The following is an 18,682-nucleotide window of genomic DNA, read 5'->3' on the forward strand; positions in this document are numbered from 1 at the left end:
CGGCTTACCTCTAAACTTTCGTCTCACTCTTAGGTTTACCAGGTGTTTCTGGCCCAGGAGACCCAAGCTCTGTTCCAAAAGCCATCCTCCTTGTTGGCTGTAACTGTCAATGTCTCTATTTTTCACCTGTTTCTTTGCTGCCAAATATCACACACTGCATATAAGGAATGGCTGTAGATTGCTACATGTAGTAGGGGTGGAGGAAAAAATCGATACTATGTAGTATCGTGATATTTTGTTTGCTAATAATGTATCGATACAGCGACAGCAGAAATCGATATTTTGTTACAAAAAAGGTTTTGGTGCTCTGACTTCAGAGCACGTTGATCCTTTTTCTGAGCAAGAATCCTGACACTGTCCAAATGTGTTTAACTGTTTTTTGGCAGCAATAAACATGACAGTTTACTTATTTTAATTTAAGACATGTTTTATTTTAATTACGTTTAAAACTTTTTTATTTAATGTAAAATTATATTTTGTTTTAATATACTTTCAAATTCTTCAGTTGCTGAAGGGGCTCCATAGTTTTCATAAATTGCATAGTTCAGAATAGCTATAATTGTACCAGATGCATTCAGTTAAGTTGGACTAGACTGTAATACAAACCGTTCAGTTTGTCAACAATAAAACTGAAATGAGAGAAAGACTGAGTGCGAGACTTTGATATTAGATAAAATGAATATTGATAAAGTTTAACTTTATGTTCAGAATCTGAATATCGCAAAATATTTTAAAAATTGCAATAATATCGTATCGTGGGATGTATGGTGATTCCCACTTCTAACATGTAGTGAGGTCACCTACTTTTTGTGGACTCTGCATTTAAGACTCAACATTAGACTTTTGGCCACATTAGTCATGTCATGGTATCATGTTAGTTTTGGAGCTAGTGAGCATATTTAGAGGTGGTGCTGTGCTCCGTTATCAGCTAAGGTTAGTGAGCTGCATTCCCAAACTGTATGGGTGCAAAGCACAGACACATATCTGCTAATTAATACAAAGTAACAGACTAAAATATCAGAATTTCACTTATCCACACCAAATCAACATCTTGGGCAGTCTTTACCATACAACAAGACAACAAAGCATACATATTTATATTTGTGTGTTGGTGTGTGTTTCAATTAATTATTCATATATTACTAAATAATACAACACAAAATTATACAGGGCGTTGTTGGGATGCTACTATGGAAGTAATCCCTGAAGATGGAGTTGCATAAAGAGGATGTGGGACCTATGGATACATCGAAACCCAAAATCTGGACTAACCGCAAAACAGCTAGTAGCTCAGTGTTTCAACATCCTTAAGAAGCAACTGCTAACACAACTAGAGATTTAGGAAGGACGGCACAAATGCTACGGCAAAGGGGAGCCAGGACATCAGGTCAGGGAGGAGATAGCATCTCTACACTCTCAGATTCCCTCCTAAGAAGTACAGTAAGTTGGACATACCTGAGGCCTTGGAAACTGCCAAGCAAAGACTCGCAGTATCTCATTGGCAGGGGAACAATATGAGAACAGCCCTACCAAAGCTGGAGTCAGAGCAATACTGGAGGATTATATGGGACAAGGATGCAACACACATATGGTTGGTGGAGCTAAGAGCAAACTCCAGTAACCTCCCTGAACAGGCCTCAGTTACCATCGCACTGTCAGACATCTAAGAAAGTCTCAAGTATGAAGAGTTGGACAGCATCAATTCCTGATATGAGTCATGTCAGGAAATTGGCTAAAGAAGCTAACTGCTCTCCATGAGTGTCGCACAAATGAACTAGCTACTAAAAGATTAGACACACCAAGGATGGCTAATTGAAGACTGGACAGTCGTGATCACCCAAGGATCTTCAGAAGGGACCCATCCAACTACCGGTCAATGACCTTCCTCAGACCCAAAACATGAAAGCTCCTATCAGTCATCATAGCAGCTAAGACAAACAGGCACATGGTTCAAAACATGAGCAGGACCCGGAAGGGAATAAGCAGAAACACTGAATGGGGCCAAACACCAGTCATTCAAGACTGACAAACTGAAGAACCTGAGCACTGCCTTGATTGATTATAAGAAAGCATACAACTCAGTGCATCACACATGGATCCTGGAATGCCTAGAACTTCATCAGCAATTCAATGGGGGCAACTTCAAGCCAGTTACACAATCAGCATGAAGTGCAGGATTATTCAAAGAGATGAACCCTCTCAGCCAGGACATCAACAAGACTACGAAATAGAGGAAATGCTAGCTATCTCCCACTCATCACATGGATGACATCAAGCTATATGCCAGGAGTGAATGAGGCATTCACTTGTTCATTCATATCACTAGGACCTACAGCAATGACTTTGAAATGTCATTCAGCTGAATGGGAAGAAAAAGATCCAGACAGTCAACACCTGCTGGTTGTCAGATACCTGGTGGGATAATCAAGTGGCCACAGGAATAGGAATAGACGGGCGATCGTGGCTCAAGAGTTGGGAGTTCGCCTTGTAATCGGAAGGTTGCCGGTTCGACCCCCGTCTCGGACAGTCTCGGTCGTTGTGTCCTTGGGCAAGACGCTTCACTCGTTGCCTACTGGTGGTGGTCAGAGGGCCCGGTGGCGCCAGTGTCCGGCAGCCTCGCCTCTGTCAGTGCGCCCCAGGGTGGCTGTGGCTACAATGTAGCTGCCATCACCAGTGTGTGAATGTGTGTGTGAATGGGTGGATGACTGAATGTGTAAAGCGCTAGAATTGAAAGGTTTGTCACTGAATCTGTGAGAAAGACCCTGTCACAAGCCATTAAACTCCGTGAAAGGCCCAGTGCACAGTCGATAGGCTCAGTTCTCCACGGCCTGGTTAATGGACATGGACAATGAGCTGATTACAAGGCTGAGCAGCTGTAGAAAGGGAAAAGAGAGGGCACGAAGAGATGAGCAGAATAGACATGCAACACCAAGTATGCCAGAACCAACACTGAAGTATTCATAAAATGCATATTGAATATATCACCAATTTTCTAGGTAAATGTATTTCTACAGGTGGTATTGGTGTTAGATTCTCACAGGATGTCAGTAAAAAGCCATCCAATCCACTCATGCAAAGAAATCAATCAACAGATGTCCATAAATGATGTGTAATAATGAGAAATGACACGAGGAGAAAGTATTAAAAACGCTTACTACAATTTGTTGAATACTTTGTACAAAAGCCTTTGTTGGTCAGAATGATTCTGCACAGTCTTAAAATCCTGAATGCTTCATGGGCCCCTTCTATGAACTTTCATCTTCATCATCCTCGTAGATGACAGCAGATATTTATCAAGAATGTCTTGGTACATTTTTCCATTCATCCTTCCTGCAATTATTTGAAATGTCCCAGTGCCGTACACAGAAAAACAGTCCCACGCCATGATGTTCCCGCCTCCAACCTCACTGTTGGTATGGTGTTTTTGGGGTGAGGCTGTTTGACCTCCATACATGGTGTGTATTATGGCTATTATAGAGGTATGTATGCTCATCTTGAGGAAGGAAGCATGTCACCCAGTGTAGCTCCCCAGAGTTTGTGTACAGAGGAGCTCTTTTAAACATGATGGATTATGTGGAATTATAAAATCTTGTGGAAGATCAATGGTAAAATGATTTAAAGTTATGTAAATTATTAAACTTGTGTCTTTTTTCCAAAGGGTCAAGTGACAGACACTAATCGAAGACTACAAGATGCAGGCAGGGAGGTACGTCCATGCTGTTCCCCTGTGAAGAAATCTGCATGTACATTTACTGCAAAGAGAGTTCCCTATAAGACATGACTGTACTTAATCCCAGTGGTGCCCTCTTTTTCACTGTCTCCAACACTGCGTTCTCTCCCACAGGTGACAGCTCAGACAGAGGAGGTGATTCGCTGTCGGGTCCAGCAGAGGAACATGGCGACCACTGTGGAGAAACTCCAACTCTGTATACCAGGTACTAATGCTGCCTCTGCTTCAGTGAGAAAGATTTTGTTGTTCAGTTTTGAACAGTGTTATCCAGCTGGCTGACCTCAGGAGTCTTTATATATATATATATTAGGGGTGCAACGATACACAAAATTCACGGTTTGGTTCGGTTCGATACTTTGGTGTCACGGTTCGATATTTTTTCGATACAAAAAAAAATGTTCATGCCTTTTTAATTTGTCATTTATTAAAATTATAAATATATATTTTAACTCAAAAGTACAGTTTTTAAATTTAACCCTAACCCTTGTGCGCGTTTTTTATTTTGACAGCGAATGCGCACCTGCGGACACTTATGTGCAGCCCTGGTTATTTAGCTCGTCATATTGCAGCCACAGAAATAATTTTGTCCATGAAACCATAAAGCTGCACTTTCTTTTTGCCTTATAGTCTGATTTATCATAACTTCTCCGTTTTGTGGTAAGCTTTTCTTTGGCTGTCACTTCTTCACCCTGACCTGTCTTATTTGGCTCAGCAGAACTAAAATATATATCTGTCTGTGAAGGTTCTCAGTCATCCAGGTCATCGTAGTCAAATATAAATCCTGCTGCTTTTACACACGCACTCACATAAGCTCAGCGATTCTCTGCGCGATCAACCTCTCACATGTTTAAGCTGCGGGAGATTTCACTTGTCATGTTTGCATAGTAAGCTAACAATTAATAAGACGATGTCAGAGGAATTGGTGCACAAATTATCATCACTCACAGATCAGTGCTGTCGCTCTCTATACACAGTTCGCACGATTGCAAAGTGAAAGCAAAAAAACAAGCGCAAATTCAAACGCGATTTCAATATGTCACATATTGACAGTGGCTCACCGATGCCAATGACATAATTACCCAGCTACATTTCTGAAAGAATGCAAAAGCATTGACATATATTTTTCCTTCCTACAATAGCCCGACGGGCAGGGAAGAGATAGATTTTGGTAGCCCGACTGAAAGAAATCGCTAGCCCCAGGACGTCGGGCTAGCGATATTGCAAGCCCAGTATCTGATTGAGGAATCACTCATCTTTGGAAAAGAGAGTTTATTACAGAGAAATGGCTCTTTCCAAAATAAAAGCTATACTATCCGCTTCTTCTGGGCTATATTCTCAGCAGCATAAGGAGAATCATGTGCTAACACCTGTCTAAATGACTCGGCTAAAGTTAGTAGCATGCTTGTTGTTTTTGTCTTTGCACTAGGATGATGTCGGTGTAAATGTGCAGTCATATTCATTGTGTTCCCACTAGTGCTTTCAGGTTAATCTCGTTGAAATGACCTTAACGCCACAACACGGCAAATCTCCGTTAACGAGCTACCGCCGATCGCCCCGTGCATGGGGCTAGACGGCCAACACGTTAACGAGCTAACTGCGCTAACACACTAGCTCCCACCCATGTAATTGAGCATTGCGTGGCACATCCAACATACTGTTTTACTTTAGTCCATGACTCGCTTACCTTCAGGGTCATACGTCACATGAAAACCAAAATAATTCCAAACGCCAGATCTGAATGAGGGTGGGGGAGGTCCATGTTGCAAGGAGAGCTTAACTTCTGTCTTGCTAGCTTGCCCTGCGCTCTTCCTTCTGACGATGCTGTCTGTGTTGAGCGCTCAGTGGATCTGCGCTCGACAGTGCAGCCTAGGCGGAGTAGTCGAACGCAGATTCACTGAGCGCTCAACACAGACAGCATCGTCAGAAGGAAAGTTGATAAAATAAATTACAAATGTTGTATTGTTCGATACATATGCGTACCGAACCGAAAGCACTGTATCGAACGGTTCAATATCGATACGAATATCGTTGCACCCCTAAAATATATATATATATATATATATATATCATAGTTTGAGTATGAGCTGTCACAACACTGTTTCCACTGCTACATGTGATTCCTTATATAAAGGAATGGAGATGTGGCATGATGCAGACTGGATGCAGATTGAATGAAGACTGGATGCAGACTGAATGCAGATTGAATGCAGGCTGAATGCAGATTGAATGCAGACTGCATGCAGATTGAATGCAGACTGAATGCAGATTGAATGCAGACTGAATGCAGACTGGTTGCAGATTGAATGCAGACTGTATGCAGACTGGATGCAGATTGAATGCAGACTGGATGCAGACTGGATGCATATTGAATGCAGTGAATGCAGATTGAATGCAGACTGGATGCAGTGAATGCAGACTGGATGCAGTGAATGCAGACTGGATGCAGATTGAATGCAGACTGGATGCAGACTGAATGCAGATTGGATGCAGACTAGATGCAGATTGAATGCAGACTGGTTGCAGATTGGATGCAGACTGAATTCAGACTGGATGCAGATTGAATGCAGACTGGATGCAGATTGAATGCAGACTGGATGCAGATTGAATGCAGACTGGATGCAGACTGGATGCAGATTGAATGCAGACTGGTTGCAGATTGAATGCAGACTGGATGCAGACTGAATGCAGATTGAATGCAGACTGGATGCAGACTGGATGCAGATTGAATGCAGACTGGATGCAGATTGAATGCAGTGAATGCAGACTGGATGCAGATTGAATGCAGACTGGATGCAGATTGAATACAGACTGGATGCAGATTGAATGCAGACTGGATGTAGTGAATGCAGACTGGATGCAGACTGGATGCAGATTGCATAAGCCTGCTGGTTTAGATTTTGTCTTTAATAACATGCATGCAATGTTAGAATAATATAGGTCAGTGCACATTCCATGAATACGCGGTTGTTTTTTGTGCAGGATAAAATATTTATATCCAAATATTAGTGAATGAGTTCAGTGAACATCTACCAAAAAACATTTAGAATCAACTCAGGCTGCTTATTGCTTGTTGAAGCTATTGATTATTTTAGTAATTGCATAATCTATTGATTATTCTATCGATTAATCAAGTAATCAGATAAGAAATACTTTTCTCTCATTAATGAGTCATGTTGTGAACTTTAACTACATACATCATCTGTCAAAGTCAATAATATGAGATATATATGAAACCTAAACCAAGGCATAAACTCTGAGTGTTAGTGGCCCATTTACATTTCTCTTGGCTTGTAAAAATGCTTTTATTTTTAAATATTAATGCTGTTAATTAAAACAAAATATTTCAAATTCAATCTGAAAAATATTATGGAAGTCTTAAAATGAACATGGTCTAGTACCCCCCATGCCCCCCTTTAGACTCACCCCTGTTCGCTGCAGGTATCACTTCCATGTAAAATACCGTTCGTTAGCTTATGCAGCAAGCTGTAACATTTAAACTTGGTGTCAGACTAAGTAATCAGTTCATCTGCATATTTTAATTCAACTTCTGGAGGATTACTGCAGATTTTTCTCTATGTAAAAGGGTTTATTTGTACGCTGCTTCTAAAAACGTTTGTTTTGCAGGTCTGTTTTCAGTTCTGTGGTGACAGTGGCACGCTACAGAGCTGTGCGTTAAACGAAGCATCAAAGCAAAGAATTGTGTCAAGAAATTTTTATAATCATATAATTATTTAAATTACTCGATGAATCGTTGCAGCCCTAGTTCAGTTACATTTGATCCTCTGAAAATGAGAGAATATAGATAAAAATGGCTTTAACTCATAAGCAGTTAATTCAATACTTAGTTTTAGACTCCTTGAAGTAAAGCTAAAAATCTGCACTTCAGTCACATCTGTAGTTTATAATCCACTGTGGTGAGTTTTGTAAAATTCCTCACTGACTCTTTATCAGTGTGTGGATACTGAGTCAGTTTGTTTAGACTTTAATCTTGCGTCCTGTGACTGCCTCCAGCCTTCCCAGCGTCATAAGCTGAAGAAGCTGATTATAACCTTAGTTTTTGGGTATCAAGTAAAAATTATTTATGCATGCTTTTATCTGGCATGTGTAATATTGGAACTTGTATAGCACCTAAGCTGCTGCAACAGTGATGCATCAGTGTGGAGGTCTGCAGTGCAGTGGAGCCTACTGGTAACTAAACATGTTATCACTGTAAATGTGATGTGTGATGAGCAAAACTGACTGAAATGTGTGAACTATCAAACTAATCCTGCTTCCTGTCATTGCTCCCTTTGCAGTGCTAGAAATGTACAGCAAGTTAAAGGAGCAGCTGGAATCCAAAAGGTAACCATCATAAAGCATTTCACCACAGTGTGACCTTGTTTACAGTTTTAAGTCTTTCTTTGGCAATAAAATCACAAGTAGAGAGCGATAAATACAATCAACTCGATACATCATGGTCCAATCATTTAAACACAGCTGTGTGTTGTAGTTTCACCTGATGTGTCACTGGTAAAGATAAATAAATAAAGATAAAGACATGTCAGAAAAAGATGTTATCAATGCAGGATGTAGTAGTTCCTTTTTGTTAGCAGCCTGTCAGAGCACAGGGTGTACACACCTGCTGTGGGTTAGAGGTGGACTGACGTCTCAGTTATGGTCAGACGGGGACATCGTGGTGCGTCAGCTTTTATGTTACCAGCAGAGACCCTGTGACAGTGACATATGATCACATGACATGCTAACTGGTTAAAACTGGGCTGCCAAGATGTAGGAAATAGTCAGCTTTACATTCATTCTTGCATACGTAGTGACAGTGTGGCCTGGAATAAGTTGAGAGTTTATAAAGACTCCCAAAAGTTGAGTTTGTTATCATAAATCAATCTGGGAAGCCTTAAAACTGTAACAAGTTAGCTAGCTTGTAACTGTGACCTTCTTGCCAGCAAATTAAACATGTGATTATCGACTGATTAATTGACATGTTGTTGTATTTGCATTCCTTTTCTCTCTCTGTCACTTCCTGTCTGCGACACCCTGCCAACACCATGCCGAAACCAAGCCTGAACCTTCCAAAATAAGATTCAGGAAGTCATCCTTTATTGTTAATTCTAAACATTTCTAATTTCTCTTTCCAGTTTAAAATCTCACCGACTTTTCAGCTCATGTTCTGCTAGCTTGTCTAAACTTTACAAGCCTGTCTCTGTAAAGAGGGGAGGGGTGTTCACTTTGGACAGGAAATATTGACCCTTTCTTGTTCATTACCATGTACCAATTAAGAGACTGGAAGGAAGTGCCCTTGCTCACAGGAAGGCCCCCCTTGCTGCTGCTCTGTCACGGCTTAGCAGGGGTGGGTTTAAAAAAAAGATTTCCTGATTCAAAACGATTTTAATTTGCTGCACCCGACGGCACGTACGCACACACGCCATCAGTGCTGAAAGCTGTCGTCCTGGCACTTTCTCCTTCCTCCTGACAGCGTTTACAGTTGATGAGTGTCTTCTGTTCATTTGTGTACAATACAGTTTGAACCACCAATTAGATCCATTAGATCAATTAGATCATGCTTATCAGCATCATGATGGGAGCTCAGCACGCTGACCGTTCACTGAACTCTTGTCATTTGTGCCCAGAATTAAAAAAAACACAAATACTTTGTGGTTACAGAATAGACAATAAAAAGAAAATACCAAATATAGATGTACAGTGTATGTACATGCAGATATAGGTCATACTTTGTTGTTATTTATTATTTACTATCATTATATTGGGATGGGTGTTTCCCTCAGACATTTACTGTTGGCCCTGGGCTCAGTGGAGGGGTTACAGTGGGGCAAAAAAGTATTTAGTCAGCCACCGATTGTGCAAGTTCCCCCACTTCAAATGATGACAGAGGTCAGTAATTTGCACCAGAGGTACACTTCAACTGTGAGAGACAGAATGTGAAAAAAAATCCATGAATCCACATGGTAGGATTTGTAAAGAATTTATTCGTAAATCAGGGTGGAAAATAAGTATTTGGTCAATAACAAAAATACAACTCAATAGTTTGTAACATAACCTTTGTTGGCAATAACAGAGGTCAAACGTTTACTATAGGTCTTTACCAGGTTTGCACACACAGTAGCTGGTATTTTGGCCCATTCCTCCATGCAGATCTTCTCGAGAGCAGTGATGTTTTGGGGCTGTCGCCGAGCAACACGGACTTTCAACTCCCGCCACAGATTTTCTATGGGGTTGAGGTCTGGAGACTGGCTAGGCCACTCCAGGACTTTCAAATGCTTCTTACGGAGCCACTCCTTTGTTGCCCGGGCGGTGTGTTTTGGATCATTGTCATGTTGGAAGACCCAGCCTCGTTTCATCTTCAAAGTTCTCACTGATGGAAGGAGGTTTTGGCTCAAAATCTCACGATACATGGCCCCATTCATTCTGTCCTTAACACGGATCAGTCGTCCTGTCCCCTTGGCAGAAAAACAGCCCCATAGCATGATGTTTCCACCCCCATGCTTCACAGTAGGTATGGTGTTCTTGGGATGCAACTCAGTATTCTTCTTCCTCCAAACACGACGAGTTGAGTTTATACCAAAAAGTTCTACTTTGGTTTCATCTGACCACATGACATTCTCCCAATCCTCTGCTGTATCATCCATGTGCTCTCTGGCAAACTTCAGACGGGCCTGGACATGCACTGGCTTCAGCAGCGGAACACGTCTGGCACTGCGGGATTTGATTCCCTGCCGTTGTAGTGTGTTACTGATGGTGACCTTTGTTACTTTGGTCCCAGCTCTCTGCAGGTCATTCACCAGGTCCCCCCGTGTGGTTCTGGGATCTTTGCTCACCGTTCTCATGATCATTTTGACCCCACGGGATGAGATCTTGCGTGGAGCCCCAGATGGAGGGAGATTATCAGTGGTCTTGTATGTCTTCCATTTTCTGATGATTGCTCCCACAGTTGATTTTTTCACACCAAGCTGCTTGCCTATTGTAGATTCACTCTTCCCAGTCTGGTGCAGGTCTACAATACTTTTCCTGGTGTCCTTCGAAAGCTCTTTGGTCTTGGCCATGGCAGAGTTTGGAGTCTGACTGTTTGAGGCTGTGGACAGGTGTCTTTTATACAGATGATGAGTTCAAACAGGTGCCATTCATACAGGTAACGAGTGGGGGACAGAAAAGCTTCTTACAGAAGACGTTACAGGTCTGTGAGAGCCAGAGATTTTCCTTGTTTGAGGTGACCAAATACTTATTTTCCACCCTAATTTACGAATAAATTCTTTACAAATCCTACCATGTGAATTCATGGATTTTTTTTTCACATTCTGTCTCTCACAGTTGAAGTGTACCTCTGGTGCAAATTACTGACCTCTGTCATCATTTTAGGTGGGGGAACTTGCACAATCGGTGGCTGACTAAATACTTTTTTGCCCCACTGTATATAGTTCAGATGGCCTGAAAGCACCGGGGGTCCCCCAGGTGTAGCTGGAGGATCTGAGGCTTTCTTACTGTGTATTCATTTGACAACAGAAACAGTGTTTTCTTAGTTTAATCATTCCTTGTGTTGCTACTAAGTTTCCAAGTCCATTTGAAGATTTAATGTTAAATGGTTCTAATAAGTAGCAGTAGTTCGGAGTTGTTATTACTAATGCTGTGCTGTTTACGTCTACAGATATTATGCCGCACTAAAAACCATGGAGCAGTTGGAGAAGGTCTATATCCCAAGGTAGGATCAGACGAAGGCTGCTGAAAGAATGTCACAGTAATGTTGGCTCGACATGAGAAGCTAACAGGTGTCAGACTGTTAATCTGCCAGCTGTTGCACTGCACTGCTTTTTAAAATGTATTTCTTTATTGATTTTTTGAATGAATGTTGGATCGGACTGCTTTTCTTTTTTCATAGTTCTGATGTATCCCTTGCAGGGTCAGTCAGTACAGGTTCTGTCAGATCATGGCTGAAAATCTGCCCAGACTGAGAGAGGAGATCAAAGACATCTCCATGTCAGACCTCAAAGACTTCCTGGAGAGCATTCGAAAGCATTCAGACAAGGTTGGAGAGACTGCCATGAGACAGGTATAGAGCTTTTTCCTTTTTAAATAATTCAGGTCATAGCAGGGAAAAAATAAGTCAAATTGCTGACGTGTGTGTTTTTGTCTTCAGGCACAGCAGCATAGGACCTTTAACAGTGCAGTAGCCAAGCAGGCCAGTATGGGCCACTACATCAAGCCCGTGTACTCTCTCAATGAGCGAACTCATGCTCACACTCCCAACGGCCTGCTGATGGATGATGACACTGGAGATGATGAGGCTGATGAAGAGGTGAGATAAGACGTGTGTGTAGCTGACGTGGCGGTGATGATCAGATACTGATGTCTTTTAAAGAACCATGGCTGACAGCATAAAGATACAAAATTAACTTTTTTCCAATGCAAATCTTTTTTTTTCATAAAAGAAGAGATTATGAAAGTTTCCACTGTTACAGGATCGTCTTTTCCTTAAACGACTGAAAGTAAAGTGCTTTGCTTCTGGACAGAGATACAAATAATAAACTTGAGTACGTCCACCTTTACTTACCAAATAAAAGCAGATTCATCTAACAAAACAAACTCAGGTACATGTATATACTTATATAATTTTTAAATTCAGCAGGTAACAGTGCATCGACCCTCTTTTTTTTTTTTACTGTTAATTTTCCTTCGTACTGCTGTGATGTGCAGCTCTGCTCCATGTGAGGCTAACCCACAGGTGAACGCCTGAGATTCTTCTGCCTGGCTGCTCAATCGTTCTTCCTTCTTCTCTAGTTTTCTGTTATTATATTTTCATCAGACATAACAAATGTGCAGGTGGATGTTAGTCAGTCATTAGTTACAGAGTGATCCATTTGTCATGCTGCATAATCAGGAATTCTGTAACTAAGTTTCTATAATTACATAAGACAGTTTTGTAAGCAGGTCACCTGCTAAGGTTCGTGGTTCGATCCCTGGCTGCTCAAGTCTGCGTGCCATAATGATTCCCAGTTGCTCTCCAATGCATCCATCAGAGTATGAATGTATGTGAAGCTCTATGTTAAATAGAAAGCACATAGCAAAACGTGCTTCTGTGAATGGCTGAATGAGGCACTGTGTAAATCACTTTGAGTGCTCAGAGCAGGAACGAGTCCATTTACCATGACCAAATAACCAGCATATGAAGAAGCAGTTAAAAACATTCCATTTGTGTTCTTACAGATTCTTACAGCTCAGGATCTGGTGGACTTCTCGCCCGTCTACAGGTGTCTACACATCTATACTGTGTTGGTAGGTGTCTGTGGCGAAAGCTAATAACTAATGCTATCCATTGGTCTGCCTTATTTCTCTGTTCATTGGATTTTGATTATCTAATGACAGCTATGCTAATTAACTGGAATCAAGGTTATAGTGCTAACATCCAATGTTACCCCTGAAATACAGCACAGCTGTTTCATGATCAGCTCCAATGCTTGTGATTACATCTGAGTCTCAGCTCTCCTCTCTGGGTCACCTAAGATCTGTTTATTACCTAAGCCCCATGAAGCCCAGAGCAGGTAAAAAGGACGGGGATTCAGACACAGGAAGGTGAAGTGTGGACCCAAACGCAGACAACGAAGATGAAGGTGGATGTTGAATAGAAAGCGAGCCTTTATTTTAGCGAACACAACAACAAACAAAAGCAAAGGACGACTACATGAAACCTGACAGAACAAAGGAAAACACACGCCATACATACACAGAGGATAATGAGGAAATAGGAAACAGGAGGGGAACGCAGCCGAGACTAATCAGGCATGACGAGACGGGGAGGAGAGCAAAGCTATAAACGCTAACAGGACACGGGACTGTCAAAGTAAAACAGGAAATACATGAACATAGAGACAAGGATGACTGTAGGTAACACAAGGGACCTAACAACAAAACACAACAACTAGAAATCACCAAAACACTAAAGAAGCAAGAAATACAAACTAAAAGCCACCGAGTCTCCAGACCCAGGACCAGGACAGTCTGGGATTTGATAGTACCTGAGTGTTCTGGTTTGTAACATCATGTATCATAGTTAATTGATCTATGTCTGTATTCTGTGTGTGTGCAGGGTGACCGAGAAACATTTGAGAACTACTACAGGAAACAGAGGAAAAAACAGGCCCGGCTAGTTCTGCAGCCGCAGGCTAACATGGTGAGCAACACAAGCGCTTAAACATACGTGTAAAGCATATGAATGAAATTCAGACAAGCGCTCGGGGGTTTTTCAGTGGGCCTTTCATTGTGACTACATGGCACTAAACACAGTCTGCCTTGTATTAATTTTTCCTAGAACCTGTGTATTTCTTACTATGACTAAATAGATTACTCACAGATCGTACAGCAGCTGCGATTCAGCTCTGGCAAAGCTTAGAAAACCATGACTGTTACTGTTTTTTCAGGGGGGAAATAAACAGCTGTACTTTGTATTTAAAAAGTTATAAAGGATGTTTTAAAGTTTTAGGATAACATCAGGAAAAAGCAAAACAGCCCCAGAGCAAGATGCTACCACCAGCATGCTCGGTGCACAGATAGGCGGCACCATCTCAGTCCATATCTTTACTATGGAGAGTGGTGCTGGTTCATCAGCTTCCAGGTCCCAGCAGGCTTGAGCCTCGGTGGTTCCTGGGATGAAGTCACAAAGCAAAAGCCATGTCAGACAAGAGCTGCAGAAATACAACTTTTAACTTATTTTTTCTCCCTCCTATTTCAATATTTGCCTTACTGGTGACTGTTACGTTTGCATCTGTATTAACATGGCTTTGTGTCTATTTGTGTGTGTTTAGCATGAGACAGTGGAAGGCTACAGAAGATACTTCAATCAGATTGTGGGGTAAGATGTTCCTTTCAAATGCTCATCTGGCTGTTTTGTTTCACTGTGAACCTAAATCTGTGTGTGTGTGTGTGTGTGTGTGTGTGTGTGTGTGTGTGTGTGTGTGTGTGTGTGTGTGTGTGTGTGTGTGTGTGTGTGTGTGGTCAGGTTCTTTGTTGTAGAGGACCATATCCTCCATGCCACTCAAGGGCTGGTGACCAGAGCTTATACTGATGAACTGTGGAACATGGCGCTGTCCAAGATCATCGCTGTACTCCGGACACACTCTGTAGGAGCACACACACACACACACACACACACACACACACACACACACACACACACACACACACACACACACACACACACACACACACACACACCTCTAATGTCTGCAGGGCATTGACTGTGAATGGAAAAGATGCTGTTGAGAGTTAATAGAAATGATAGTTCCTTCATTCAGTGGATGATACACCCCTCACAGGTCAGCACACCCACAAACACACTAATGATGTCACTATTAAGAGCAGAGGTCAAAACACACATACACATGCAGGCAAAGAGGAGGCCATTGTGACCTTAATGAGAGACAGATTGCAACAATAACAGCAGATAAAGAAGGCATATTCCTGCCCGCTGGAGCCCTGTCAGTTGTAAATGACCCCGAGGATTATGCTAACAGGCTGGAGAATAGGCCGCACAGCATGGGTGAGAAGACTAACAAAGACCTGGTGTCCTCTGTGCCCCTCTGCTGTGCTCTGACAAAAGCAAGTCCACATTGTCGGGCTCCTGCACTTACAGCGAGTGCATGGTCAGCTAAAAGTAACAAGGCTGCATCAGATTGTTTAAAAAAAAAGCAAAACTAAGACATGCAGATGATATACTTAATGAGTAAAATTCTCCCAGTGCGGGTTAAATAAATACAATATGCTTTCAATAGACAACAAGTCTGAGTGCTGAGTGTCCAGTCTCAGGCTGTGTTCATATACAGCTGTGCTGCTCTCAGGGTGATAAATCGCCCTACTCTCTGGAAAAACGAGGGCCTTTGTTAATGCACTGGCTTAACTTGTTTGTCATGTAGGCAGACTTCCTATAAAAATATACCTAGTTAAAACTCTACACAGTATACAGTGCAGTTACTTCATATGTATTCAAAGGCCCAAAGTGGGTCATGGAGCAGGACGATGATCCTAAGCACATAAGCAAATGTGCTGCAGAGTGTCAGGAAAGAAAAAGAATCAAATGCTGTGGGGGGCTCTGAAGTGTGCTACGCCTAAACAGAGCTCAGTGAACTGAAACAATGTTGTCAACATGAGAACTTCTCACAATTACAAGTTCAGTTACTGCTAAAGGTGGTCGGACACGCTTTTGAATGACAGGGTGCTCAGTTTTCAGAGGACTGCAAAGACTCACATGAACATAGATTTAGGAAGCAAAGCAGGTAATGCGACGTTAGACCAGTGTGTGGTGATGACTCTCTTTCTGCAGTCATACTGTGACGACCCAGACTTGGTGCTGGAGCTGAAGAATCTCATAGTCATCTTTGCTGACACACTACAGGTTGGTTAAGAGTGGGACTTGACTTGTTTGTGACTCTGCCGTGTGAAAACGTGTTTTCTGACTGTGTGATGTTTGTGCAGGGGTTCGGCTTCCCGGTAAACCGTTTGTTTGACCTGCTGTTTGAGGTTAGAGACCAGTACAACGAAACCCTGCTGAAGAAATGGGCACTGGTTTTCAGGTGGGCTTCACTCACGTGTGGCGTCTGCCACAGTAGGACGTGCAGAAACACAAATGACAATTTGACAATAACAATTGTGTTTGCGGTAAGGCTTTCTGCTGTGACATCCCCGTCTGTATGCAGCCTGCATATTTTGTTTGAACAAAGCAGAGCAGCTAAAAACACACAACTAAAACCAGAATCAGCTTTGTTCGTACTGTTTCAGCAAAGCATCAGCACCGTGTGAGGGAAGTTGTTCTTTTTTTCACATCATTGATGCTGAAAATGGCACTGAGACGACATTAAACTGAACTGAACAAACAGTGGAGACCAAAGATAACTCTGATCTGTGTTCCCATAGAGAGATCTTTGAACTGGACAACTACAGTCCCATCCCAGTGGAGACAGAGGAGGAATATAAACTGGTTGTCAGCCGCTTTCCCTTCCACGATGCTGAGATAGAGAAGGTAATGTGTTCAAGTACCACCGTCTCCCCAATCTGGCACGGTTGCATCCACGTAAAAGAAAGATTTCCTAAAAGACAACTAGTGTTGGATGAATATTAATACAGTTTTTCTGTGTGCATAAGCAGCAGGACTTTCCTAAGAAGCTGCCAATGTCCCAGTCTGTCCCTCAGATCTACACCCAGGTCAAAGAGTTCATTTACGCCAGCCTCAAGTTCTCCGAGTCACTACACCGCAGGTACACTACTCTGTGTTCACTCGCCACACGAACACTTATACATATCTAATCTCCCCGGACTGCCGTCTCTTCACTTTGCAACTGTCAAGTATTTTGTGTGTCCAGTTCAACAGAGATTGATGACATGTTGCGAAAATCTACCAACCTGTTGCTGACAAGAACTCTCAGCAGTTGTCTGCAAAACCTTATCAAGAAACCTCACATAGGACTGACCGAGGTTAGAACTGCTCACACACACACAGTCGTGAAAAGCATTCAGTATTCAGGCTACAACTGTAACCTTGTCTCTGTAGCTGGTACAGATCATCATTAATACCACCCACCTGGAGCAGGCCTGCAGGTATCTGGAGGAATTCATAACAAACATCACCAACGTCTCCCCAGAAACAGTTCACACCACAAGACTCTACGGACTGTCGACCTTCAAGGTGATTTGTGCCTTTAGCAGTCACCTTCTTCATACCTCGGTTGTGATGAGTTTACTGTTAGCTTTCTTACCTCTGAGCAGTCTGGCCATTCTTTTCTGACTTCTTGCATTTTCATCCGGTGAACAGATTCACTTTTTTAGTCTAGAAACTGATATAAGAGAATCCCAGTAAATCAGCAGTTATTGAGACAAGGCCAGCCACGTTCAGAAACACCTTTGTTCATCGTTCTGATGCTCAGTTCTTCAGCAGGTCGTCTCTGCTTCCATCCCTGATTACATTCAGTTGCTGCCATGTGATTGGCTGATTAATGAGATGTTAAACGGGTGTACTTAATGAAGTGGCAGAAGTTGAAGATCTGTGTCTCCATTCCAAAAATGAATGCGTGTAGGAAGAACAATAATATTTGCTCCCATTAACTCTTGTGAAAACATTGTTCCAGGATGCTCGTCATGCTGCAGAGGGAGAGATTTATACCAAACTGAACCAGAAGATCGATGAGTTCATCCAGCTAGCAGACTACGAATGGGGCATGGCCGAGTCTGACGGCCGCGCCTCAGGGTATCTCATGGACCTGATCAACTTCCTACGATCTACCTTCCAGGTGTTCACACACCTCCCGGTGAGTGTGAGCCGCCTCCAACCTCTACACGTTAGCTCAGCACCTCTGTCTGGGAGCTGTGGAACATGAACAGTGTGGGGTTGTGTTGTTGTTGTCCTTTCTGTTCACACACTAGCTGTATGGCGTGCTGTGAGGTTGATCTTTTGTTGATAATACGAACGCATGATTATTTTTGTTTGTTTGTTTTCCTTCCCTGACTTCCCACCATCACTCTGTTGTTTTTTACGCCCTCATAGCATTTCTGTCAGATTGTAGGTGCTGTCTGAAAAAGGTTTATACTGTGGATATCACGTTGAGCTATGTACACGTTGCAGTGCTGATTTCTGCATGATGTGCTGTTACTGGCTTGTGCAATGTTTTTGCAAACTGACATCATCTCCAACCCAACGGAGCACATTAGATAGCAAAGTGTAAAGGATTTGATCAGAAACTGTTATTTGAGCTCACAGCCTGATTGGTCTGTTGGCTGTACCTGCCCTTCTCACCTGCATGTGCGACTATTTCTCCTTATTATCTCCTGCTGTGTCTCCATCCACACCTTCTGTAATGCACAGCTTTGTAACTGAATTTTTTACTCCTTGATTAATTTGACATGTCAAGCATGCAAGATATCTCTAGCTGTCCATTTATTGTTGCCACATTTCTTTTCCTGTCC

At 42.3% G+C, this 18,682-nt stretch overlaps 1 protein-coding gene across 7 annotated transcripts in view; it reads left to right on the forward strand.

Annotated features, from left to right (window-relative positions):
• Nucleotides 1–18,682, forward strand: part of LOC146662988 (exocyst complex component 6-like) — a 67,963-nt gene that overhangs the window by 25,241 nt on the left and 24,040 nt on the right. For all 7 annotated transcript variants that reach the window (XM_085415567.1, XM_085415569.1, XM_085415568.1 and 4 more), the window contains exons 3-19: nucleotides 3,659–3,706; nucleotides 3,845–3,935; nucleotides 8,026–8,071; nucleotides 11,385–11,438; nucleotides 11,636–11,786; nucleotides 11,874–12,032; nucleotides 12,941–13,009; nucleotides 13,821–13,904; nucleotides 14,536–14,582; nucleotides 14,730–14,850; nucleotides 16,050–16,121; nucleotides 16,202–16,299; nucleotides 16,640–16,745; nucleotides 16,871–16,980; nucleotides 17,086–17,197; nucleotides 17,274–17,408; nucleotides 17,848–18,027. In XM_085415567.1, the coding sequence (XP_085271693.1) occupies nucleotides 3,659–3,706; nucleotides 3,845–3,935; nucleotides 8,026–8,071; nucleotides 11,385–11,438; nucleotides 11,636–11,786; nucleotides 11,874–12,032; nucleotides 12,941–13,009; nucleotides 13,821–13,904; nucleotides 14,536–14,582; nucleotides 14,730–14,850; nucleotides 16,050–16,121; nucleotides 16,202–16,299; nucleotides 16,640–16,745; nucleotides 16,871–16,980; nucleotides 17,086–17,197; nucleotides 17,274–17,408; nucleotides 17,848–18,027 (1,683 nt within the window). The remainder of the gene's footprint in view (nucleotides 1–3,658; nucleotides 3,707–3,844; nucleotides 3,936–8,025; nucleotides 8,072–11,384; nucleotides 11,439–11,635; nucleotides 11,787–11,873; nucleotides 12,033–12,940; nucleotides 13,010–13,820; nucleotides 13,905–14,535; nucleotides 14,583–14,729; nucleotides 14,851–16,049; nucleotides 16,122–16,201; nucleotides 16,300–16,639; nucleotides 16,746–16,870; nucleotides 16,981–17,085; nucleotides 17,198–17,273; nucleotides 17,409–17,847; nucleotides 18,028–18,682) is intronic.

Source organism: Rhamphochromis longiceps, linkage group LG8 (assembly GCF_057381845.1).
Source record: "Rhamphochromis longiceps isolate RC_006_pf linkage group LG8, R_longiceps_female_GT1.1, whole genome shotgun sequence".
Taxonomy (NCBI): domain Eukaryota; kingdom Metazoa; phylum Chordata; class Actinopteri; order Cichliformes; family Cichlidae; genus Rhamphochromis; species Rhamphochromis longiceps.